This window comes from Hypanus sabinus, chromosome 17, assembly GCF_030144855.1.
Source record: "Hypanus sabinus isolate sHypSab1 chromosome 17, sHypSab1.hap1, whole genome shotgun sequence".
NCBI lineage: Eukaryota > Metazoa > Chordata > Chondrichthyes > Myliobatiformes > Dasyatidae > Hypanus > Hypanus sabinus.
In genome coordinates, this window is record NC_082722.1 from 5,837,433 (window position 1) to 5,864,230 (window position 26,798).

The following is a 26,798-nucleotide window of genomic DNA, read 5'->3' on the forward strand; positions in this document are numbered from 1 at the left end:
AGCCACAAGGTAATACTCCAGCACTGTAAATCTATTTAGCCCACACTTGGAATATTGTGTTCAGTTCTGGTCACCTCATTATAGGAAAGATGTGGAAGCTTTATAGATGGTTCAGAGGAGATTTATCAGGATGCTGCCTGGATTAGAAAGCATGTCCCATGAAGATAGGTTGAGTGAGGTAGTGCTTTTCCTCTTTGGAGAGGAGGAGGATGACAGTTGAATTAATGGAGGTGTACAAGATGAAAGAGGCTGAATTTGAGTAGATAACCACACTAGGGCAGAAATGGATTGTATGGGGGGGCATAATTTTAAGGGTACTGGAGGAAATTATTGGAGATGGGGGAGGGTCTGAGGTAAGTGCTTGTTTGTTTTTTTTACCTAAAGAGTGGGGATATGTCGAACACATTGCCAGGGTAGTGGTAGAGGCAGATACATCAGGGACATTTATGAAATACTTGGCTAAGCCCATGGATGATAGAAAAATGGAGGGCTACATAGAAGGGAAGGGATAGAATGATCTGAGAGTGTGGCAGTGTTCTATGTAATTGGGTAAACATTTGAAGACGGTTGGCCAGAGGGTTGAGGCACGTGTGCACTGTAAACACCGGAATGGATCAATTGAGCTTACTCCCTTGTTTCTGCTCTGTAATTACAGCATAATCAACAAACTGAGTATTTCTAAAATATCCTGTACCTAGAGAGGTTGCTCCCCGAAAAAGACAACAAACTTTGCGGTGTATTCACTAACTAAAATCTAGTGGCACTGGCATTAGATGAAGACTTCAATGCTGTGCAGATACACATACTTTTGCATTTACTACTTTACTTCCCCAACACAGCTCTCAGTACTTCTACTGTGCATAACAGACTCTTTCCTGAAGGACACTTTGCACATGCAAGGTAACAGCTACTCTCCTATGCCCTACTTTCAATGAGGTTTGGTTGCACCCAAGCTCTATGGGATGTACTAAGAGAGGTGACAGATGGAAGCCCTTTCAGACTTTTAGGCTTTGTGATGTTGATCTGGCAAAAGTATAGCGATATATTACCACGTTAGAAGAATATGCACAATTTGAAGGCAGTGGCGATCCCACCTGTCTGTGGCCTTGGTAGGAGTTGTGCCCTGATAGGTAGGTCCTGATTAGAGTTATGAGTCTAGGAAGTATTCAGCAGCACCAAGCTGCTACAATGCATTGTGGACACAACAAACACATGTTACAATGTCGTACACATTGTGAAGTGTGGTGTGGTGAGGGAAAAGTAAAGGAGCTGGTTGTGGATTACAGGAGGAATGGAGATAAGTTAACCCCTATTAACATCAATGGATCTGGGGTTGAGAGGGTGAACAGTTTTAAGTTCCTCAGCATCCACATCACCAAGGACCTCACGTGGTCTGTACACAACAGCTGTGTGGTGACAAAGGCAAAACAGCGCCTCTTTCACCTCAGACGGTTAAGGAAGTTTGGTATAGGCTCCCAAATCCTAAGAGCTTTCTACAGAGCCACAATTGAGAGCATCCTGACTGGCTGCATCACTGCCTGGTATGGGAACTGTACCTCCCTTAATCGCAGGACTCTGCAGGACAGTGGTGCGGACAGCTCAGAGCGTCCGTAGTTGTGAACTTCCCATGATTCAGGACATTTATAGACAGTTCTGTAAAAAGGGCCTGTAGGATCACTGGAGACCCAAGTCACCCCAACCACAATCTATTCCAGCTGCTACCATCCAGGAAACAGTACCGCAGTATAAAAGCCAGGACCAACAGGCTCCTGGACAGCTTCTTCCACTAGGCCATCAGACCAATTAACTCATGCTGATTTGAGTGTACTCTATATTACACTGACTGTTATTTTTATTATAAGTTATTATAAATTACTATCATTGCACATTGCAACAGAGATGTAACCTAAAGGTTTTTATTCCTCATGTATGTAAAGGATGTAAGAAATAAAGTCAATTCATAAGGACATAACAAAATGTACAATGAATCAAGCAATTGCACTGTCCTAGACTTTGAAATTCTTGAGCATTATTGGAGCTGTACTCACCCAGCAATTATCACAGTACATTCCTGACATGCCCAGCAGATGGTGGAAAGATTGAGGTGTCAGGGGACAAACAACATCAAGCAAAAAACCAAGAATTTGACGTTACTTGACATGCTGAGTAGTTTTGATTAGATCAGCCTTATTTGTCGTACGTACATCAAAATAGAGTGAAATGTGTCATTTGTGCCAATGAGCAACACAGTCTGGGGTGTGCTGGGGCAGCCCACAAGTGGCGCCATGCTTCAGGCATCAACATGGCATGCCTACAACTTACTCACCTGAACATCTTTTGTTTCGGAATGTGGGAGGAAACCCCAGTGGACACAGGAGAACGTACAAACTCCTTACAGACAGTGATGGAACTGAACCCGGGTCACTGGCACTGTAATAGCATTGCGCTAACTGCTATGCTACCATGTCACCCGCCTCCCCCCCACCAAGCTACCATGCCACTTTAGCATCCGCTGTTTTATTTCATATATCTAGTGTTTTGTATCTGACAAGTTCAGTAATACTTTTTCTGCTGTCTGATCTATTTCTCATTCCTCTCCAACCATAACCCTAACCTCCTCTCCAACTTACATCTCTGCTGGATGTATCAACTATGACAGCAAGCCTTCAAATGGCATCAGGCCACTTCGGTCTCTAATGGCTGCCAAGTTGGCACAGATTGTTTATCCCCAACCTCCCACTTCTCTGCAATTTTAGGAATGCCGATTTCCTAGTTTTACAGCATGGAAATGACCTTGAAATGCTGAGTTCCCTTTCTTTCTCCAGTTACACTCCCTGACATGAGAATCGAGAGCATGTTCCTTTTTATTACAGTACTCTTGAAAATAACTCGTTTCATCAATTGGAAACAATCCTGGAATACCCCACCCAAAGCCACTTTCACTGCAAGGGCTGAAGCAGTTCAAGGCAGCAGCGTATTAGCATCGTTTGAAAGGTATGTTAGTGATGGGCAGTAATTGTTGCCTTCTTCACAGCCTCTAATACCACATTAGAAAAAAAAATCACAAGGTACCACCAGCTGTTATTGGTTTTACCATTAATGACCCACTCATTTCTTGCTAATCCAATACTGTTGTTATGTGAACAGTTGATTTACCTTGAAGTAATCACCAAAGGACCAAGAACCCAACATTTCAAAAAAAGTATGATGGTAAACATCCTTCCCCACATCATCCAGGTCATTGTGTTTTCCTCCAGCCCGTATACATTTCTGAGTATTTGTAGCTCTTAGTAATTTTGCCATTGGGTGGGATGGATCGATGGTGTTCAAGAAGATTGGTTTAAACTGTGAAGAAGAAAAACAGGTCACTGATTAAAAACTTTAAACAGTCTCCCTGAGAAGTTATTGACAGATGTTAGAACTACCATTTTATAGCTCCTGGTTGGACTTTTATGATTTAACCATACAAAGCATAAAAGCAGAGAGGGCATACAATATGGCAAAACATATGGTGGAAGCATTTAAAAACCAACAGAAGGCACCTAAAAAGCCATAATGGGAGAAAACATGAAATATGAAGTGTTAACCAATAATACAAAAGAGGATATAGGAAGTTTTTCAGATACACAAGGAGTAAAAGAGAGTGGATATTGGACCACAGGAAAATGACGCTGGAGAGGTAGTAATGGGAACAAAGAAATGGCAGACGAACTTAATGCCGTAAATTCCGGTGTATAAGCCGAGAATTTGGCCCTAAATTTTGGTCCTAAAATTAGGGGGTTGGCTTATACAGAAGGTACCAACTTTGGAAAAACAAATACATGGAAGACAGGTCATATTTATTGGCTGTTTTTGAGCCAAATTCATTCCACTGTCTGAGCAATCTTTGTTTTTTGTCTCAACACAAGACCACATCTATTCATAAATTGGGTGCACCAATTTTGCATAGCTCTGAAATTTTCTCCGACGTCACGGTGTTTTTCGTCCCAGTTCAACGCTTGAACTCGAATCATTTCTCTGGTAACAATGTATCCAGACGATCGCTGGTAATCACCCACTCTAAAACTTTTTCTTCCGGTTCTGGCCACTGGCATGTTTTCCCTTGGTTTGCACGTTTCGCCTTTGGCATTTCCCTCAGCGTGTCCTCTGCCTTTCTCCACTCTCTCACTTGTTTCTCGTTTACACTAAACTTCTTAGCAGCTGCAGAATTATTCATTCCTTTAGCAAAATCAACAACCCGCAGCTTGAAGCCAGCGTCATATCGCATTCGTTTTAATCTTTTGTACACGGTGGTCGCAAACTCAATACTGAGAACACGTACTGATCCCGCCATCCCTTGTTATGTTTTAACCAGATTATGATGGATGCTAAATGGTTTCTCGGGGGTTACATTTCACAGGTTTCTTTACCATTGGGAACCCAATCCAAAACTTCCCTCCCTGATTTATTTATTAAGAATTCACTTATAATGCTCTACAACGTGTAGGCCTGTTTTCTTAGCAGGTACCGGTTCACAAAATTTCCAGGTTCCGGATCCAGCAAAGCTGAGTACTGGCATGTGAGATCTTGTGATCTTTTCAGGTTAAATCAAAAACCTCTACAAAAGGGGTTGGCTTATACAAAGGCAACTGAAAAAGTCACTTTTTAAACCCTGAAAATGGGGGGCCAACTTATACTCCGGGTCGGTTTATACACCGGAATTTACGATAAGTATTTTGTGCCAGTCTTCATTGCGGAAGACATTAGTAGAATGACAGAAATGTGAAAATGTCAGGGGGCAGAAATGAGTGTTATTACTACTAATAAGGTGCTTGGGAAGCTGGAAAGTCTGAAGGTAGATAAGTCACCCAAGACCAGATGGACTACACCATGCAATTCCAAAGGAGCAGCTGAAGAAATTGTGGAAGGCATTAGAAATGATCTTTTAAGAATCACTAGACTTTGGAATGGTTCCGGAGGATTCTTACAACCTCTTATAATCCTGTGCATTGGAGCTTCCATACCTGGCTATGATACGTCAGAATGCTCTACACTGTATACCTACAGAAATTTGCAAGAGTATTTGCTGAACTACCAAATCTCCTCAAACTCCTAATGAAATAGAACTGCTAACGTGCTTTCTTCAGCATTACATCAATGTGTTGGGATGAAGATATATCCTCTAAGATACTGGTGCTACAAACTTAAACCTGCTCACTCTTTTCACCACTGACCCTTCAATGAGGACTGCTTGGTGTTCTACCAACTTCCCCTTCCTGAAGTCCATGAACAATTCCTTGGTCTTACTGGCAGTGAGTACAAACTTATTGCTGTGGCACCACTCAACCAGCTGAACTATCTCACTCCTGTATACCACCCCGACACCATCTGAGATTATGCCACAACTGTGGAGTCATCAGCAAATTTACAGATGTTTGAGCTGTGTCTAGCCACACAGTTGTGAGTGTGCAGAGAGTAGAGCAGAGGGCTAAGCACGCATTCTTGAGATGGCTTATGTCGATTGTCTGCGGGGAGATGCATTACCGATCCATGATTGTGGGTCTCCTGATAAGGAAGTCGAGGATCCACTTGCAGATGGAGGTAGAGAAACCCAGGATTTCAAGCTTGATGATTAACAGTGAGGGAAATAGAAATAGTTCAACATTGTAAAGGGAAGAAAAATGTATGGCACTCTGGGACAAGAGAGCTAAAGGCTATTCTTCATCCATTCTACATTAGGGTTGAATGTCCAGTACACAAGATACATCGCAGGCACATTCCTCCCCATCATCAGCCGTATCTGCAGGAGGCAATGCCTCAAGAAGGCAATATCTATCATCAAAGGTCCCCACCATCTGGGCCATGCCACCAGTTCTTTACTATCATCGGGCAGGAGGTAAATAAGCCTGAAATCCCACACCAGCAGGCTGAAGAACAGCTCTTTCCTCTTAACCATTTGGTTCTTGAACCAACTGGCAAAAGTTTGGCCACTGCACTAAAATGGACTAATTATCCATTTGCTCTTTCTTGTAAAGATTGTGTACAATTTATGTTTACATGTGAATACTGCTTCTATGATGCTATTTGCCTGTGATGCTGCTGCGTTTTTTCACTGCACACGTGTACTTGTTGCTATGACAATAAATTCAACATTGACTTTGAAAATGCAATGGTGAAATGGCAAATTGGACATAAACCTGAACAGTTACAGCTTAATGCCCAACTAATTTATAAAACTGCATTATACATAAATACTAACAAACAAGAGAAAATCTACAGATGCTGGAAATCCAAGTAAAACACACAAAATGCTGGAGGAACTCAGCAAGCTAGGCAGCTTCTAAGGAAACAAGTACAGTCAACTTTTAAGGCCAATTCCTGCTGAATGGTCTCATCCCAAAACATCAGCTGTACTTTTTTCCCCATAGATGCTGCCTGGCCTGCTGAATTCCTCCAGCATTCTGCGTATTACTTAAATACTAATGTGGCTTAATTAAGAACATCCACAGTAATGTGGCAGTCTATTCTCTTACCTGATTCATGCCAGCATTTGTAAAGAGAAGAGTGGGGTCATCAAGAGGAATAGTCGCTGAGGAGTGCACATACTCATGGCTGTGTTGTTTAAAGAAATCAATAAATTTCTGGCGAATCTCTGCAGCACTCAATGGCAAGGCCATTTTGGAGCAAATCACAGGGTCTGTAGAAAACAAGAGTACATAAAAACATTAAACTTCATTCCATGCCCATTTATCTTCCAGTGGAAAGTCATGAATTGATGAGAAACAATTCCTCTGGCATTATTTAGCCCTTTAGCTAAATTATTTAGCTCATTATTTAACAATTCCTCTGGCATTACGGGGCATTGTAGAATTTCTGTGTCAGAAAAGAAACCAATCAGTATTCTCATCTAATGCTCATACAAGTAAGTTATTTTAAAGAAATAAACAGCGAAAGTGTCACTAAGACGAAAGTACTGAAGGGAAGCATAACAATCTCTGATTTACACCAGGAAAGTCACAACAGATTGGTAATCTGACTGGGATCTTGCTGGTGAAGACTTCTATTCACTGTATGATTAGCTGACCAATAGCAAAAATCAAACTTCAAACATCAACTATAAACAAAATGAGTATATACATCTCTGTTACTGCCCTTTTCAATTATTTCTAAATATTCTGAAGTTCATCTAGGGGAGCACCCTTCACCTTACAAGATGTCCAGTTCATTTTTTTTATATAACATAAAAATGCAAGCCAGTCCAGTTTTAATGCTGTGCAGCATAAAATATTTAACAATCTTATCCTTCTGAGCCATATCATATTCCAAACAAAATTCTGATGAACCCAATTCAGTTAGAATTTCTTAAAATCTATCATTTACATTGCATAGTGATACTGAGCTCAATGTACAATTCCAATAATCTAAACCACTGCCCTGGCAGGATGCAAAGAACTCACAAGTAACATAACTGCGTATCAAGAACATAATTAACTCCAGCAGCGATGGCTCTGAAACCACAAATAATGGAAATGATTTGAAACATTCCTGACAATAATTTAAAATGATGGCTTCCTGTGTTTTGATTTCGTGACCAGGCTGTGTAGATGTAACTGTGTTTTGTTGCACAAGATATTCTAATAAAACCAATGGAGTGCAATACAATCAATCCAGTTAGCCTCAGTTTTCCCCAACAATCCTTTGATACTTCTCCTCCCATTCACTCTGAAAGCAAACACAATGTTTTAATCATCTTAGCTGTCAATCTGTTCATTATCCTAGCCATTTGATTTTGTTTTAAAAGGCTTATCACAGTGTGCCTGGTAATCACCTTAAACGTGACACTCTCTTTATCAACCATTCTGCCACTGGATACATTCTCTATTTATACTTTGTCCAAATTATTTTTAAATCGCTATTAAATCACCTCAACAGTTTTGTCTCTAACATGTTACTGGGACCTGACAAGTTTATCGTAGGACATAGTGGGAAGCCAGGGAAGAAATTCCTGGAGCCACGTCAGAAATATTCATATCATGGTTGATCATGGTGTGGTGTCAGAATACTGGAGGGTAGCTAATGTGGTGTCTTCATTTAAGAAAAGCTACAAATACAAGCTGGGAACCATACACCAGTAAGCCAAACATCAGTGGTGGTAAAGTTACTGGGGGGGGGGGGGGGGGGGGATTTGAGTGACAGGATCTACATGCATTTAGTTAGCAAGGCAAGGGGTGAATATTCAGCATGGCTTTGTGTGTGGAAAATTGTGAGTAACAAATCTGTTCATCTGAAGAGTTCCTTGTTTGAAATTGTTGCATCGCACTGTACTGCTGCCACAAACAACAAATTTCACATTATACATATGTCAGCGATAATAAATCTGATCCTGAGGTAACCAAGAGGATTGATGAGGGCAAGAAGGCAGAAGACGACTTCAGCAAGGCCTTTGACAAGGTCCCACATGGTCAGCTGGATTAGAAGGCTACATCACGTGGAATTCAGCTCAAGCTAGTGAACTAGAAACAAAACTGGCGTGGGTACAAGTGAGAGTGTGGCAGTGGAGGGCTGATACTCTGATTGAAAACCTGTGACCAGTGGTATGCCATGGGAATCATGTTGGGTCCACTGTTCTTTGTCCTCTAAAGATTTGGATGTGAATGTAATTGACCTGCTTAATAAGTTTAAGGGGGACATGAAAATTTGATGGTGGTGTTGACATTGACGAAGTTTATGTAAGATTACAATATGATTTAAAGGATCTAAGGGACAAGTAAATCCACACAGATGGCAGTGGTTAATGGAACAGGTAGGACAATGGTAGGAAGTGGTAGAGGTGAGACAATTACAATATTTAAAATACATTTAAACAAGTAGATTGATAAGAAGATAAAACCACAAAATGCTGGCAGAACTCAGCAGGCCAGACAGCATCTATGGGAGGAGGTAGTGATGACGTTTCAGGCCAAAACCCTTCATCAGGAGTGTGATGAGCTTTCCTGATGAAGGGTTTCGGCCCGAAACGTCGTCACTACCTCCTCCCATAGATGCTGTCTGGCCTGCTGAGTTCTGCCAGCATTTTGTGTTTTTATTTATTTCCAGCATCTGCAGATCACTCGTGTTTCCTTCAGATTGATAAGAAGGATAGCTTTGGGCCAAATGTTAACTTGCAGGTCGATTGGGAAAATAAGGTTTGTAATGGATCTCAAGAAAGCGTGTTCGTTGAATGCCTAAGAAATAGCTTTTTAGAGCACTATGTTCTTGAATCTACTAGGGGATCAGCTATACTGGATTGGGTGTTATGTAATGAGCCGGAAATGATTAGGGAGCTTAAGGAACCAGTGATCACAATATGATTGAGTTCAACTAGAAATTTGATAGGGAGAGAGTAGAATCTGACACAGCAATATTTCAGTGGAGTAAGGGAAATTACAGTGGTATAAGAGAGGAGTTGGCCAAAGTAAATTGCAAGAAGTTGCTGGCAGGGATGTCAGCAGAGCAACAATGGCATACGTTTCTGGGGTAAGTGAGGGAGGTGCAGGACATGTGTATTCCAAAAATGAAGAAATACTCAAATGGCAAAATAGTACAACCGCGGCTGACAACAGAAGTCAAAGCCAATGTAAAAACAAAAGAGAGGGCATACAACAAAGCAAAAATTAGTGGGAAGATAGAGGACTGGGAAGTTTTTAAAAACCTACAGAGAGCAACTAAAAGAATCACTAGAAGGGAAAAGATGAAATATGAAAGCAAACGAACAAATATCAAAGTAGATATTAAAAGCTTTTTCAAGTATGTAAAAAATAGAGATGAGAGTGAAAATAGAAAATAAGGTAGGAGAAATAATAACGGGGACAAGCATATGGCAGTGGTGGAGGTGGATACAATAGGGTCTTTTAAGAGCCCCTTAGACAGGTACATGGCGCTTAGAAAAATAGAGGACAATGCGCTAGGGAACTTCTTGGCAGTCTCTAGAGTAGGTTACATGGTCGGCACAACATTGTGGGCTGAAGGGCCTGTGATGAGCTGTAAATTTCTATGTTCTATATGGCTGAAGAACTAAATGAGTATTTTGCATCCGTCTTCACTATGGACAGTAGCAGTGTGCCAGATGTTGCAGTGTGAAGGAAGAGAAGTGAGTGCAGTTACTGTTTCAAGGGAGAAGGTGCTCAAAGACCTAAAGGTACATAAGTCACCCGGACCAGATGAACTGCACCCTAGGTTTCTGAAGGAGATAGCGGTAGAGATCGTGGCAGCATTAGAAATATCTTTCAAAAATCATTGGACTCTGGCATGGTGCCAGAGGACTAGAAAATTGCAAATATCATTCCACACTTTAAAAAAGGAGGAAGGCAGCAGAAAGGAAATTATAGACCAGTTAGCCTGACCTCAGTGGTTGTGAAGATGTTAGAATCAATTGTTAAGGATGTGGTGATGGAGTACTTGGTGACACAGAACAAATTAGGATAAAATCAGCATGGTTTCCTTTAGGGCAAATCCTGCCTGACGGCCCTGTTGGAATTCTTTGAGGAGATTACAAGTAGGATAGATAAAGAGGATGCAGTGGATGTTGTATACTTGGACTTTCAGAAGGCCTTTGACAAGGTGCCACATGAGGCTGCTTACCAAATTAAGAGCCCATGGTATTACAGGAAAGTTACTAACATGGTTAGAGCAATGGCTGATTGGTAAGGGGCAGCGAGTGGGAATAAAAGGATCCTTTTCTGGTTGGCTGCTAGAGACTAGTGGTTCCGCAGGGGTTGGTGTTGTGGCCACTTCTTTTTATGCTGCATCTAAATGATTTAGATGATGGAATAGATGGGTTTGTTGCCAAGATTGATGGAGGGGCAGGTAGTGTTGAGGAAACAGGTAGGATGCAGGAGTCAGACAGATTAGGAGAACAGTCAAGAATGTGGCAAATGAAATACAATAGAAAATGCATAGTCATGCACTTTGGTAATAGAAATAAACGTGCGGACTATTTTTCTAAATGGGAAGAAAATCCAAAAATCTGAGACGCAAAGGAACTTGAGAGTACTTGTGCAGAACACCCTGAAGGTTAACTTGCAGGTTGAGTCAGTGGTGAGGAAGGCAAATGCAATGTTGGCATTCATTTTAACAGGTCTAGAATACAAGAGCAGGGATGTGATACTGAGGCTTTATAAGGCACTTGTGAGGCCTCATCTTGAGTATTGTGTACAGTTTTGGGCTGCTCATTGTAGAAGAGATGTGCTGGCATGGGAGAGGATCCAGAGGACATTCACAAGGATGATTCCAGGAATGAAAGCGTTATCATACGAGGAATGTTTGAAGGCTCTGGGTCCGTACTTGCTGGAATTTAGAAGGATTGGGGGGGGGGGGGGATCTCAATGAAACCTTTGGAATGTTGAAAGGCCTAGACAGAGTAGATGTGGAAAGGATGTTTCTCATGGTGGGAGAGTCTAGGACAAGACGGCACAGCCTCAGGATAAAGGGGCGTCCATTCAAAACAGAAATATAGAGAAATTTCTTTAGACAGCAAAACCTCCATCTAGTATGTACGTAATTTTTTATTTTGAGCTCCACAGTCCGTATGATGCTATTACAGTTCAGTATGTCTGAGCTCAGAGTTCCAACCCAGCAGAGTCTGTAAGAAGGTTGTACATCTTCTCCAAAGAGCCTGGGAATCCTCCCGCATTACAAAGAGTACTGGTTAATAGGTAACTGGTATTTGTAAACTGTCGGGTGGCTAGGGTTAAATAGGTGGATTTCTGGGCAGTGTGGCTCATTGGGCTGAAATGGTCTGTTCCATGCTAGATCTCTAAATAAACAATTTCTCCATGTCTATAATTACAAAGTTATGGAGTCATATAGCGCAGAAAAGGCCATGCAGACCAAGATTCCCATTTAAACTAGTTTACATAGCATTGACATTATATTAGGCATTATAAGTAATCTAGAGATGATTTAAAGTATATGGGAGGATGTGCGTAGGTTATCGTGAATCGGGATCGAAAAAAATCTGAAGTTCTCTTACTATGTAAGTCTGAACAGGTACATCCGGTATTATTTAGCGTCAGTTAGTCAAACATTTGTCTTAGTATATAGTATATATTTTACTTTTCTATGCATATAGAACACTTAAGAACGTATGTTTCAGCACTGGGCTTGGGAAGTTCCCAAGTTTGATCCAGTGACAGACCACTTCCAAGCACGCTCTCCTTCTGTGCCTGGTTAATGTGGAGGATCAAAAACCCAAAACCAAATAATTAAACCACTGTGTTGCTTAGTAATAATTGTAGCTTTCATCAGGGCAGGGCCTTTCACATGCTGCATTATTCTCACTTTATCCTTTAAAATTGTTCCGATCGTTGACTGACTGTAGCCTAATGCTTTTCCAATGACAGATGGCGTTTCACCTCTTACCGATCGCTTTATTATTTCCACTTTATTTTCAACCGTGATCATGATTATTTTTGTGAACAGAAACACAGAGGATTCAGAACTCAACCGCATTAAGACAGGTTGAATAAGGGACTTGAGCATCCGCATTTTTTGGTATCCGTGAGGGGTCCCAGAACCAATCCCTCAAGGATAAGGAGGGCCGACTGTAGGCCAATGTCATCTGCAAACTTACTAACCATCCCCGTACATTCAAGTTTATCGTCATCTGATTGCATATACAGTTGCAAGAAAAAGTTTGTGAACTCTTTGCAATTACTTGGTTTTCTGCATTGGTCAGTCATAAAATGTGATCTGATCTTCATCTAGGTAACAATTATAGACAAAAACAATCTGCCTAAACTATTAACCCACAAACAGATGTACTTTTTTTCATCAATACTGAGTATACCATTTAACAATTATAGTCTAGGTTCAAAAACGTATGTGAACCTCTGGGGTAATGCTTTCTACAAAAGCTATTTGGAGTCAGATGTTCCAATCAACAAGATGAGATTAGAGACGTGGGTTTGTGGAGGTGTCCTGCCCTATTAAAAAAAAGACACACAAAGGCAGGTTACTGACAAAGCCTGCTCTTCTCAAGAAAGATCTGTTTACCTGCACCACGCTTCGATCAAAGCACTTTCAGGGGACATTAGAAGAAGAGTTGTAGAGATGCATGAAGCTGGAAAAGGCTACAAAAGCATTTCTAAAGACTTGAATATTCATCAGTCAACAGGAAGAGAAATTGTCTACAAATGGAGAAAACTCAGTACTGTTGCTACTCTCCCTGGGAGTGGGCGTCCTGCAAAGATCACACCAAGAGCACAACGTGCAATGTTGAAGGAGGTGAAAAAGAACTAAAGGGTAACAGCAGATGACGTGAAGAAATCTCTAGAATTAGTTAAAGCCTCTGTTCATGTGCCCACTATAAGAAAATCACTGAACAAGAATGATGTTCATGGAAGGACACCACAGCAAAAAACTGCTCTGCAGGAAAAAAATTGCTGCATGTCTCCAGTTTGCAAAAGACCACCTGGATGTTCCACAAAGCTTCTGGGACAACGTTCTGTGTGCGAGACAAATGTTGAACGTTTTGGTAGAAATGCACACTGCTATGTTTGGAGGAAGAAAGGCACTGCACACCAAAACCAAAACTTCATCCCAACTGTGAAGCATGGTAAAAGGAGCATCATGGTTTGGGGCTGCTTTGTTGCCTCAGGGCCTGGACAGCTTATAATTTTGAATTCATTGTTCCCTCAACGATTGCATCAAGACATTGAGAATCAGGGTAGAGGTCCATCACCTGAATCTTCTTAGAAGTGGATGATGCAACAAGACAATGATCTGAAAGCCAAGAGTAAATCAACAACAGAATGGTTTAAAAAGAAAATTCATGTTTTGGAATGGCCAAGTCAGGGTCCAATTGAGATGCTTGGGCATGACCTGAAGAGGGCTGTTCATGCAAGGAATCTCAGAAACATTGATGAAATGAAACAGTTTTGTATAAAGGAATGGTCTAAAATTCCTCATCGCCATTGTACAAGTCTGAGCAGTAGCTACAGGAAATATTTTGTGGAGGTTATTGCTGCTAAAGGAGGTTCTACCAGTAATTAAATACAAGGGTTCACATACTTTTACCAGACTGGACTGTGATTGATTAAACAACGTGTACAATAAAGACATGAAAAGTATAATTGTTTGGGTGTTATTAGTTTGGGCAGATTGTCTCTGTCTATTATTGTGACAGATGAAGATCAGACAACATTTTATAATTAAAGCAGAAAACGAGGTAATTGCAAAGGGTTCACTAACCTTTTCTTGCAACATTTACAATAGAAGTATGTATGCAGCGTACAACCCTGAGATTTGTCTTCCCAGACAGCCACGAAACAAAGAAACCATTCAAAGAAAACATTCAAAGAAAACATCAAACACCCAACACACAAAAAAATCACTCAAACAGCAAAAATTACAAAACGTAAAAGATCAAACCAGACTCTAGGAATGTTCAGTTCATTTTAGCACTATATCAGTTGTTGATTGCAAGCACAGAACCAGACCCAATCAAAATCATACAAAATAGCAATAATAAAAAAGTAACCTGAAACCAGGAACATATTACACGAACTTCAGAGTCCAATCACAGACCACATCAATTGCCCAAGACTTAGGCACCATCAAGCGAGGGGAGAGACCAGTCAAACGCAGGCAGAACACCCGCTTGCCTTCTGCTGTCCTCCTTGTTGAATTCAATCTTGTTCAAAGCTTTGATCAGTGAGAAAGGGAGTTGATAATCAGCTCACACCCCATCTCCAAGCTTGTGAGCCTGCAGGTCATACTCTCCACCCGAAACCTCACCGAACTCCCCCAGAGACAGCAGAGCGCAAGATCACTCAATCGGCCAGAAAATGTGTATCACAGGTTCCAATCATAGCAGAATCATATCTGAAAGTAGTTTTGTGAACTGTCTGAAGGACCGCCATTGGTCGTGTTGTTCACTGGCACCCACAAAACATCACATACAGAAAGTAGAACAAAATATTAGCACAAATAAATTAATGAAATATCATTCAAAATGCCTATAGTGCACAGAAGAGGTAAACATTGAACACCTCACTGTCCTAATGACGAGATCTCAATGGTGGAAGGGTATTCATTCTCATCCACGTTATGTGAGCTCACTACAGAGGCATGGAAAACAAATAATCCTTTTATATCTTATCCCTCCAATAACTTACCTACCAAAGACTGGGCTTACTAGTCATTAGTTCCCAAGTTTTTCTTTGCAGCCCTTCCAAATTAAAAGCACAACCCCCATCTTCCGACACCTTCACTAATGATTATGTATATCTCAATAAGAGCATCCACAATTTCTTTCTAGCCTCCCAGGATGTTCCAAATTAAACCTGGAGATTGATATACCTTTAAACATTTTAAGACATCCAATATCTTCCCATTAATTATCTCAAGGTCCAAAATCTTCATGTCTCTCTCTGTGATAAAAACAAATATTCTTCGAGAACCTCACCCATCTCTTTGGCAAGGCCTTTGACAAGGTTCCACACAGAAAGTTAGTTAGGAAGGTTCAATCGTTAGGTATTAATATTTAAGTAGTAAAATGGATTCAACAGTGGCTGGATGGGAGATGCCAGAGAGTAGTGGTGGATAACTGTTTGTCAGGTTGGAGGCCGGTGACTAGTGGTGTGCCTCAGGCATCTGTACTGGGTCCAATGTTGTTTGTCATGTACATTAATGATCTGGATGATGGGTTGGTAAATTGGATTAGTAAGTATGCAGATGATACTAAGGTAGGTGGCGTTGTGGATAATGAAGTGGGTTTTCAAAGCTTGCAGAGAGACTTAGGCCAGTTAGAAGAGTGGGCTGAACGATGGCAGATGGAGTTTAATGCTGATAAGTGTGAGGTGCTACATTTTGGTAGGAATAATCCAAATAGGACATACATGGTAAATGGTAGGGCATTGAAGAATGCAGTAGAACAGAGTGATCTAGGAATAATGGTGCATAGTTCCCTGAAGGTGGCATCTCATGTGGATAGGGTGGTGAAGAAAGCTTTTGGTATAAAAAACACAAAATGCTGCCAGAAGTACTTCAGGAGTGAAGTACTTCAGTTTCGGCCCGAAACGTCGTTATTACCTCCTCCCATAGATGCTGTCTGGCTTGTTGAATTCTGCCAGCATTTTGTGTTTTTTATTTATTTCCAGCATCTGCAGTTTCACTCATGAAAGCTTTTTGTATGTTGGCCTTTATAAATCAGAGCTTTGAGTATAGGAGTTGGGATGTAATGTTAAAATTGTACAAGGCATTGGTAAGGCCGAATTTGGAGTATTGTGTACAGTTCTGGTCACCGAATTATAGGAAAGATGTCAACAAAATAGAGAGAGTACAGAGAAGATTTACTAGAATGTTTCCTGGGTTTCAGCACCTGTTACAGAGAGAGATTGAACAAGTTAGGTCTTTATTCTTTGGAGCGTAATAGGTTGAGGGGGGACTTGATAGAGGTATTTAAAATTATGAGAGGGATAGATAGAGTTGATGTGGATAGGCTTTTTCCATTGAGAGTAGGGGAGATTCAAACAAGAGGACATGAGTTGAGAGTCAGGGGGCAAAAGTTTAAAGGTATCACGGGGGGAATTTCTTTACTCAGAGAGTGGTAGCTGTGTGGAACGAGCTTCCAGTGGAAGTGGGAGAGGCAGGTTCGGTATTGTCATTTAAAGTAAAATTGGATAGGTATATGGACAGGAAAGGAATGGAGGGTTATGGGCTGAGTGCGTGTCAGTGGGACTAGGTGAGAGTAAGCGTTCGGCACGGACTAGGAGGGCCGAGATGGCCTGTTTCCGTGCTGTGATTGTTATATGGTTATATATGGTTATATGGTTAACATAACATCCCATTTCCTGTACTCAATACATTTATTTATGAAGGCCAGCATGCTCAAAGCTTTCTTTGCAACCCTATCAACCACTTTCAATAAATTATAGACCCATATTCCCAGATCCCTTTGTTGTACTGCATTCCTCAGTGCCCTCCCAGTCACTGTGTAAGACCTACCTGGTTGGTCTTACCGAAGTGGAACACCTCCTACCTGTCTGCATTAAATTCTATCTGCCATTGTCCAGCTGGTCCAGGTCTGGCTGCAAGCCATGATGGTCTTCTTCGTGTCCAATACACCCACAATCTTGGTATCATCCAGAAATTTGCTGATCCAATTAACCTCATCATCTCTGGCCTCTCCCACAAAGCCAGTATCAAATCCAATTTACTACCTCATTTTGAATGTGTGTGACTGAACCCTCTTGATCAACCTCCCATGTGTTGTCCACATCGACAACATTCACTGCCTTGCTTTGATCAACTAACTTCCCCGAAAAACTCTACAGAATTGGTTAGACACGAACTACCATGCACAAAGCCATGCTGACCACCCTTAATCAGTCCATGTCCTTCCAAATACTCATACGTGCGCTCCTTTAAAGTATCTTTGAATAACTTACCCCACTACAGATGTCAGGCTCACTGGCCTACAATTTCCTGGTTTATTTTTAGCCTTTTTAAAAAGATGGAACAACATTAGCTATCCTCCAATCCTCTGACACCTCACCTGTCTCTAAGGATGATTTAAGTATCTGTACTAGGGCCCTTGCAATCTCCTACAAGCCCGATACTCCTGCTCTGCTTCACTCGATCTTGGCTGCTCTACCTGACCCAAGCCTCCTTTTTTCTCGAAAGCCTCAATTTCCCATCAATATACTGCACGAGGAAACTTTTCTCAGCATGCTAGCAAATTCCATCCCATTTAACCCCTTAGCAATATAGCAATCCCGGTCTATATCAGGAAAGTTGAAATTGTCTACTATGTCAACCCTATTATTCTTGCAATCATTTTGCATATTTTGTTCTTCTAATTCCCATTTACTACTTGCAGGCCCACAGTACAATCCTAACAATGTAATCATCCCCTTACTTTTTAGCTCTACTCATAAAACTTCACTGGACATACAAAAAGCAAAAACCTTTCTGTTGTCATCTGGTGCAAACTGCCGACTTAGCCCTCTCATTTTTTTTTGAAACGTCGATCGCTTTTCCAGAAAGTGAATCATTTCAGACAGTAGCACGTACAAACTGCTGGAGGAACTCAGCAGGTCAGGCAGCATCTATGGTAAAGAGTAAACAGTCGGCATTTTGTACCAAGACCCCTCATCAGGACTGAGAAGGAAGGGGGAAGATGCCGGCATAAAATGGTGGGGGGAGGGGAAAGAGGCTAGCTGGAAGGTGATATATGAAACAGGTCAGGGACTGGAGAAGAAAGAGTCTGATAGAAAAGGAGAGTGGACCATAGAAGAAAAAGAAGGATGGGAACCCTCATCCCACCTTTTCATTCAGGCAGCTTCCCCTACTCTTCCCAGTCCTGAAGAAGGGTCTCGGCCTGAAATGTCGATTGCCTGACCTGCTGAGTTCCTCTAGCATTTTGTGTCTATTGCTTTGAATTTCCAGCATCTGCAGACTTTTTAGTGTTTATGATCTACTGTAAGGCGCCAGATTTCTTCCATGTAAGTTAATTACTTGCACCCCGTTGCGACGTAAGACACACAATAGCCAATATGTACATGAATGCACAAACAGCAATGCGATAAATCACCATTATAAGAATTTTGGTGATGCTGACTCCTTGGAGCTGACGCAATTTTTTTTTTCAAAAGCACTGCAATAGAAGGACATCCTCAGTTAATGACCCAGCTGAAAGACCGCATCTCTGACAGCAGAACACCCCTTCAGCACTGCACTGAAATGTCAGTGTGCATTGCTGTATTCAAATCAACAGGCTCAGCACAGCCAAACTACCCAGAGGATTAGGTGCAGTGACACCAGAACTTCATCCACAGCAATGCGTAAACAGAACAGAGCCTGGCCCAGCGATACTACCAACCGCCAGCGGGTCCAGATGAAACAGCACTACCCAGAACTTCATCCTCAGCAGTGGCCAAAGACCTGGTCCAGTGACCCTACCCAGACCATCAGCTCCCAGCAGAGAGAAAACTGACCAGGGATCTGGTCCAGTGACCCTACCCAGACCATCAGCTCCCAGCAGAGAGAAAACTGATCAGGGATCTGGTCCAGTGTCACTACCCAGACCATCAGCTCCCAGCAGAGAGAAAACTGACCAGGGATCTGGTCCAGTGACCCTACCCAGACCATCAGCTCCCAGCAGAGAGAAAACTGATCAGGGATCTGGTCCAGTGTCACTACCCAGACCATCAGCTCCCAGCAGAGAGAAAACTGATCAGGGATCTGGTCCAGTGTCACTACCCAGACCATCAGCTCCCAGCAGAGAGAAAACTGACCAGGGATCTGGTCCAGTGACCCTACCCAGACCATCAGCTCCCAGCAGAGAGAAAACTGATCAGGGATCTGGTCCAGTGTCACTACCCAGACCATCAGCTCCCAGCAGAGAGAAAACTGACCAGGGATCTGGTCCAGTGTCACTACCCAGACCATCAGCTCCCAGCAGAGAGAAAACTGACCAGGGATCTGGTCCAGTGACCCTACCCAGACCATCAGCTCCCAGCAGAGAGAAAACTGACCAGGGATCTGGTCCAGTGTCACTACCCAGACCATCAGCTCCCAGCAGAGAGAAAACTGACCAGGGATCTGGTCCAGTGTCACTACCCAGACCATCAGCTCCCAACAGAAAGAAAACTGACCAGGGATCTGGTCCAGTGACCCTACCCAGACCATCAGCTCCCAGCAGAGAGAAAACTGACCAGGGATCTGGTCCAGTGTCACTACCCAGACCATCAGCTCCCAGCAGAGAGAAAACTGACCAGGGATCTGGCCCAGTGACCCTACCCAGACCATCAGCTCCCAACAGAGAGAAAACTGACCAGGGATCTGGTCCAGTGTCACTACCCAGACCATCAGCTCCCAGCAGAGAGAAAACTGACCAGGGATCTGGTCCAGTGACCCTACCCAGACCATCAGCTCCCAGCAGAGAGAAAACTGACCAGGGATCTGGTCCAGCGTCACTACCCAGACCATCAGCTCCCAGCAGAGAGAAAACTGACCAGGGATCTGGTCCAGTGACCCTACCCAGACCATCAGCTCCCAGCAGAGAGAAAACTGATCGGGGATCTGGTCCAGTGTCACTACCCAGACCATCAGCTCCCAGCAGAGAGAAAACTGATCAGGGATCTGGTCCAGTGACCCTACCCAGACCATCAGCTCCCAGCAGAGAGAAAACTGACCAGGGATCTGGTCCAGCGTCACTACCCAGACCATCAGCTCCCAGCAGAAAGAAAACTGACCAGGGATCTGGTCCAGTGACCCTACCCAGACCATCAGCTCCCAGCAGAGAGAAAACTGACCAGGGATCTGGTCCAGTGTCACTACCCAGACCATCAGCTCCCAGCAGAGAGAAAACTGACCAGGGATCTGGCCCAGTGACCCTACCCAGACCATCAGCTCCCAACAGAGAGAAAACTGACCAGGGATCTGGTCCAGTGTCACTACCCAGACCATCAGCTCCCAGCAGAGAGAAAACTGACCAGGGATCTGGTCCAGTGACCCTACCCAGACCATCAGCTCCCAGCAGAGAGAAAACTGACCAGGGATCTGGTCCAGCGTCACTACCCAGACCATCAGCTCCCAGCAGAGAGAAAACTGACCAGGGATCTGGTCCAGTGACCCTACCCAGACCATCAGCTCCCAGCAGAGAGAAAACTGATCGGGGATCTGGTCCAGTGTCACTACCCAGACCATCAGCTCCCAGCAGAGAGAAAACTGATCAGGGATCTGGTCCAGTGACCCTACCCAGACCATCAGCTCCCAGCAGAGAGAAAACTGACCAGGGATCTGGTCCAGCGTCACTACCCAGACCATCAGCTCCCAGCAGAGAGAAAACTGACCAGGGATCTGGTCCAGTGACCCTACCCAGACCATCAGCTCCCAGCAGAGAGAAAACTGACCAGGGATCTGGTCCAGTGTCACTACCCAGACCATCAGCTCCCAACAGAAAGAAAACTGACCAGGGATCTGGTCCAGTGTCACTACCCAGCAGAGAGAAAACTGATCGGGGATCAGGCCCAGGACACAGCATCACCCACCAGCAGCGGATTGAACAGACACCGACGACCCGCCGTTAACGTTAGGATCAGAACCGTGAAATTACCGAGTCGACGCCGGAGCCCACCGCGGACACGACACTGCCCTCAGCTCGGTGCCGACTCACGCCCTCCCTCCACACTGGTTGGCTGGGGTGGCGTCATGTGGTCGGAGTTCTGATCTCTGATTGACTAAAAGGAACGCCAATCATGCGGGACCGGGTCCCCGCGCTTTGAACGCCGGCTGATGCAACGGAGGCCCACGTGACTGCGGGGAGCGTGTGCGTCTGGATCTGTGTCCCCGCGAACCGGACGGGACGTTCCGCACAGCCGGAGCACTGACAACCTTCAGGAATTGTCGGCAAGTTCATCTGCACACGCACCTGGTTCTGGAGAATGCTCCACTTTCTTCAGGGGTTCAAGCAGAACGATGAGCAGGGGCTCCCGCAATCCAAGCTCACCTAAACTACTGCATGTAACAAGCAGATGGGTAGAGGAGAAGGTTCAGGAATGTGCTCGAAGCCCCCAGTCCTCGGGGCTGTCTTCAAAAGCTCGGCGGAGGATGGTGCTCGGCTCATGGCGGGGTACTCCCTCCTGCCGCCGGCGTGGGGTGCCGAGTCTGTCGGGACCCTGGGGACTTGTGGAAACTGTGTGGTGGTTTCTTTCGAACTTAAAGTCTTTTAACATCTTTGGACTATTTTTACTGTGTCCATGGTCTTTTTTTTTATCAAATATGCTATTGTTTGCACTGTTGTAACTATATAGTTTTGTAACTATGTGGTTTTGTGCAGGTCGTGTAGCTTTAGTTTTTGGTCTTGTTTTGTCCGGTGGGTTCGGAGCTCCTTTCCGGGGAACGCACTAAGATGGTAGTGCGATATTAATACACAGCAGCCTCTCCGGACTCTGGATTGGGGATTGCCAAACGTTACGTGGATTTTCTGGTGTAGTCTGTTTTGTCATATGCTTTTGTGATATCATTCTGGAGGAACGTTGTCTCATTTTTTAACTGCATTGCATTTGTGGTTTCTAAATGACAATAATCTGAATCTGAAGCTTCAATGAGCCAATGCCGGTATACCACTCCCGGTACTATACAAAAGAACCCCCCCCCCCCGCCCCCATCTGTGAAAAATTCTGCTGCCCCACTTTGCCCTTGGAACCCATAAGATCAGAGTGGAAGCAAGTCGCATTTGATCCTGATCGACTGCCTCAAAATAAGAGGTGGGGCAACTTAGCAAGTCTCAGCAAGTACAAAGTTCTGGTCAGAAAGAGCACAGTAAAAGACTAACATCAATTTGCAATAAGGTAACTTTTTCATGGGTGAGAAGTTTCAGGAAAGAAACGGCAAGTCTTATCGACAGCAGTGGGGGGAGGGAAATTAAAGGTTTACAACCTCGAGGTGATGTGTTTGGACGACACAGTTGCAAGTGTGGGGGTGCTCTTGCTGCTGGGTCTTGCCACAAAATGTCGCCAATTCCTCTCCCTCACAGATGATGCCCCCCCCCCCGCCAAGCCTGTTGCTCCAGGTTCCAGCATCTGTATATGTGAAGAGAGGGCTCTTTTAACCTTGATTATAATCAGTTCCCTTTACCCATACTGTGATCAAGAGGCCTGTCTATTTTAATACCCCTTTCTTAAATTTAGACTTTAATTCTAAATTGTTAAGGCTGATCTGAAATGAAAAATAACATTGTAGCGATTATCTAGAGACCCTGGGACTCACATTTCCAGCTTCACATCTACCTATGTAGTACTTCTTCCACGCAGGACCAATCCTACCAGTTAGATGCAAAAGGCATTTTCCCACCATCTGTTAGAACATAAAACATAGAACATTACAGGCCTTTCAACCTACCTTTTAACACTAATCTAAGATGAATCTGACCCTTCCCTCCACATAGCCTTCCATTTTTCTATCATCAATGTGCCTATCTAAGAGTTTTTTAAAATGTCCCTAACATATCTGCCTCCACCACCACCCTAGGCAGGGTACTGTGTGCACTCACCACTCTGTGTAAAATATCTACCTCTGACATCCCCACTATATTTTTCACCAATGATGTAAAGTTATGCCCCCCCCCCCCCTGCATTAGCCATTACTGCCTTGGGAAAGAGTGTCTGGCTGTCCACTCTACCTGTGCCTCTTATCATCTTGCACACCTCTGTCAACTAACCTCTCATCTCCTTTTGCTCTAAAGAGAAAAGTCCAAGTTCATTCAATGACATGCTCCTGATCCAGGCAAGATCCTAGTGAGTCTCCTCTGCACCCTCTAAAGCTTCTACATCCTTCCTATAACGAGAAGACCAGAACTGAACACAATATTCTAATGTGATCTAACCATGGTTTTATGGAGCTGAAACATTACCTTGCAGCTCTTGAGTTCAATCCACTGAGTGACGAAGGCCAACACACCGTACGCCTTCTTAACTATCGTTCACCTTGTGTGGCAACGTTGTGGAATTTAGGACATGGAACCCAAGATCCCTCTGTTCCTCCCACTGCCAAAAATCCTGCCGTTAACCTTGTATTCTGTCTTCCAAAGTGAATCACCTCACACCTCTCTGAACGAACTCCATCTGCCAATCACAGCCCATAGAAACATAGAAAATAGGAGCAGGAGTAGGCCATTCGGCCCTTCGAGCCTGCACCACTATTCAGTATGATCATGGCTGATCATCCAACTCAGAACCCTGTACCTGCTTCTCTCCATACCCCCGATCCCTTTAGCCACAAGGGTCATATCTAACTTCCTCTTAAATATAGCCAATGAACCTGCCTCAACTGTTTCCTGTGGCAGAGAATTCCACAGATTCACCACTCTCTGTGTGAAGAAGTTTTTCCTCATCTCCGTCCTAAAAGGCTTCCCCTTTATCCTTAAACTGTGACCCCTCATTCTGGACTTTCCCAACATCGGAAAAAATCTTCCTGCATCTAGCCTATCCAATCCCTAGAATTTTATACGTTTCAATAAGATCCCCCTTCAATCTTATAAATTCCAGTGAGTATAAGCCTAGTCGATCCAGTCTTTCTTCATATGAAAGTCCTGCCATCCCAGGAATCAATCTGATGAACCTTCTCTGTACTCCCTCTATGGCAAGAATGTCTTTCCTCAGATTAGGGGACCAAAACTGCACACAATATTCTAGGTGCGGTCTCACCAAGGCCTTGTACAACTGCAGTAGAACCTCCCTGAACCTGTACTCAAATCCTTTTGCTATGAATGCCAACATACCATTTGCCTTTTTCACTGCCTGCTGTGCTTGCATGCCCACTTTCAATGACTGGTGTACAATGACACCCAGGTTTCATTGCACCTCCCTTTTTCCTAATCAGCCACCGTTCAGATAATAATCTGTTTTCCTGCAATCTGTAATCTCTGCATCCTTGTTAATGTCCCATTGCAACTTTAATAAGGTGCAAAACCATTGACTTTAGGATCTTTAAAGAAATGCAAAAGCTGTTTGAAAGCAGATCCAATTGCACGGTTCAAAATAGCTGAATAAGTATGTCAGACATGAGAAAATCTGTAGATGCAGTAACCCAAGCAACATGCACAAAATACTGGAGGAACTCAGCAGTCTTTTCCATAGATGCTGCTTGGCCTTTCTGGGTAAGTATTTGAAAGGAAAGAATTTGCAATGTTATAAAAGGTCTAATTGGATTTCTTCTACCTAGAGCTAGTACAGCCTCAATGAGCCAAACAGCCTCTTATCCTGTAACCACTCATGACCTAAAATGTCATGTTCTGATTAAGAGAGAAAAATATTTAGTTTGCTTTGAGTCAGAATTCTGATCATTTCACCTTTTCTAAAAAATTCTGGTAATTATTCCTTTTTAATAATCATTTATTTCTTTCCTCAAGTACCCACTGTGGTTTCGTGTCTGACTACTATCTCGAGGATATCTGAGGCGGTGGGTTCTTTGATTATGCTGGCTGCTTTACTGAAACAAAACCTTATTTTGCTCCTTTTAACAACCCCCATCCTTCCATTCAGTGTTCTCCCTATCTATACTTTGTAATTAGTCAGGCTGAGTTTGGTGAATACTGTATAGAGTCATGTGTGAAAGTTTCATTAAAAGCTTGTTATGTACCCTTAGGGTTCATATTTTCTATGAACTATCACTAAAATGTTGGGAGAATGAGGCTGACTTTTGGACACTGAGCTGTTACAGAGAGAGGGGGGATGAAGCCTGCCTTGAGATGGTGTTTATACGAACTCTAAAGCTTGTTTTGAATATACAAGGACACTGCTTGCTTGGGAGTTCTTACAGACAGAGACAACGAGCAGCTCGTGGGTCACCATGGTGACCAAGGGCAGCGTTATTTGATGGACCGCTGGGGTTCAGCATGCTGAGATAAATACAAGGTCAGCTGGTTGTTAGAGACACACATGGTTTCGGACACTGGATGAGCTTTGTTGTGCCCACATAAAGGTGGGTTTTGGAGGATTGATCAAGAGAATCAATCAGTGGCTCTCGCAGTGGGAAAAGGTATGGGAAGTTATCAGTGTGTCCAACCCTTGCCTGAGTTGATAACTTTACCACAGAAGACGTCTCCTTTTTGATAAACTACTGTTGGTGATAATCCATTCATGGATTCTGTTTGAGTATCCTGTGGCCACCACTTTGAGATGTCCCGTAGTTGAATTTGGGTGTGGTACCACTTGTGTTGAAAGGTTATTCGTTGAAGATCACTGTCGGTGATACTTCATGTGTGGACTGGAACAACTTCGGAGATAAAACCTACTGCTATTGTTATTTTGGAATATCGACATAATTGCCTTCTCACCACATACGTCTTTGATTTACAAATTCTCACTCTTATCAACAACAGCAACCTCGTGCATTGAACTGACCTTTCTTACATACCATCATAAGACTACCTTTTCACCACCTGAGCTGGGAGAAGTTAGGGGGAACTTTATTTACTCACTTATAATTGCATATATGCTGCTAACCTGTTTGCCTTATCTTGTTTTATATTTTTTTATTAAACAAAATATACTTTGTTCAAAAATAAAATTATATACAATAAACCATTCAATGACTTTCCATCCTTTACAACTGTTTCCATTGCTGTCTTTATATTTTCACACTTTTCACCACCCACGTGGCACTCTGTTATTCCATATTTACATACACTTGTTTAGGGGTATACACCCTGCCCCCCCCCACCCCATATCAACCGTGGGAGAAGAACCATAGACTATGGTCCTTCCCCACCGGGCCCTTGCGGTGGCTGCACCAAGTTTGATTGCGTCCCTGCACGTACTCCTGCAGCCGAGAATGTGCCAGTTGGCAGCATTCCCCCACGGACATCTCCGTGTGTTGGTAGACCATCAAGTTGCGGGCCGACCAAGGAACGTCTTTGACCGAGTTGATGATCTGCCAGTAGCACCGGATGTTGGTCTCAGTGTGCGTCCCCGGGAACAGTCCATAGATCAGAGAGTCCTCTGTCGCGCAGCTGCTGGGGATGAACCTCGACACTGTCCCTTCCATCCTCCTCCACAGCTTCTCGGCGAACCCACAGTGTACAAAGAGGTGGGTCACCGACTCCTCCTCACTGTAGTCCTCCCATGGGCAGAGGGGTGTGGAGACGATGTTACGGGCATATAGGAGGGATCGGACTGGGAGGGCCCCTCTCACCGCCAGCCAGGCAAGGTCTTGGTGCCTGTTGGTGAGGTCTGGCGATGAGGCATTTTGCCAGATGAACTGGAGGGTCTGCTCAGGGAGCCACCCCACTGTGTCCATCACATCCTTCTCCTGCAGTGCCTGCAGGATCTTAT

The 26,798-nt window shown here is 43.5% G+C and overlaps 1 protein-coding gene across 3 annotated transcripts in view; it reads right to left on the minus strand.

Moving 5' to 3' along the window:
- The window catches only part of aars1 (alanyl-tRNA synthetase 1), a 97,948-nt gene extending 76,725 nt beyond the window's left edge, over positions 1–21,223 (minus strand). For 2 of the 3 annotated variants that reach the window (XR_009516219.1, XM_059992495.1), the window contains exons 1-3: positions 21,080–21,223; positions 6,513–6,676; positions 3,157–3,345 (exon numbers count right to left, since the gene is read on the minus strand). Coding sequence is in view for 2 of the 3 variants with exons in the window: in XM_059992495.1 (XP_059848478.1) it covers positions 3,157–3,345; positions 6,513–6,656 (333 nt within the window). In the remaining variant the exon portion in view is untranslated. Of the gene's footprint in view, positions 1–3,156; positions 3,346–6,512; positions 6,677–21,014 lie in introns of all 3 variants that reach the window. The other variant, XM_059992497.1, reaches the window with a different exon arrangement.
- Positions 21,224–26,798: the final 5,575 nt, after the last annotated feature.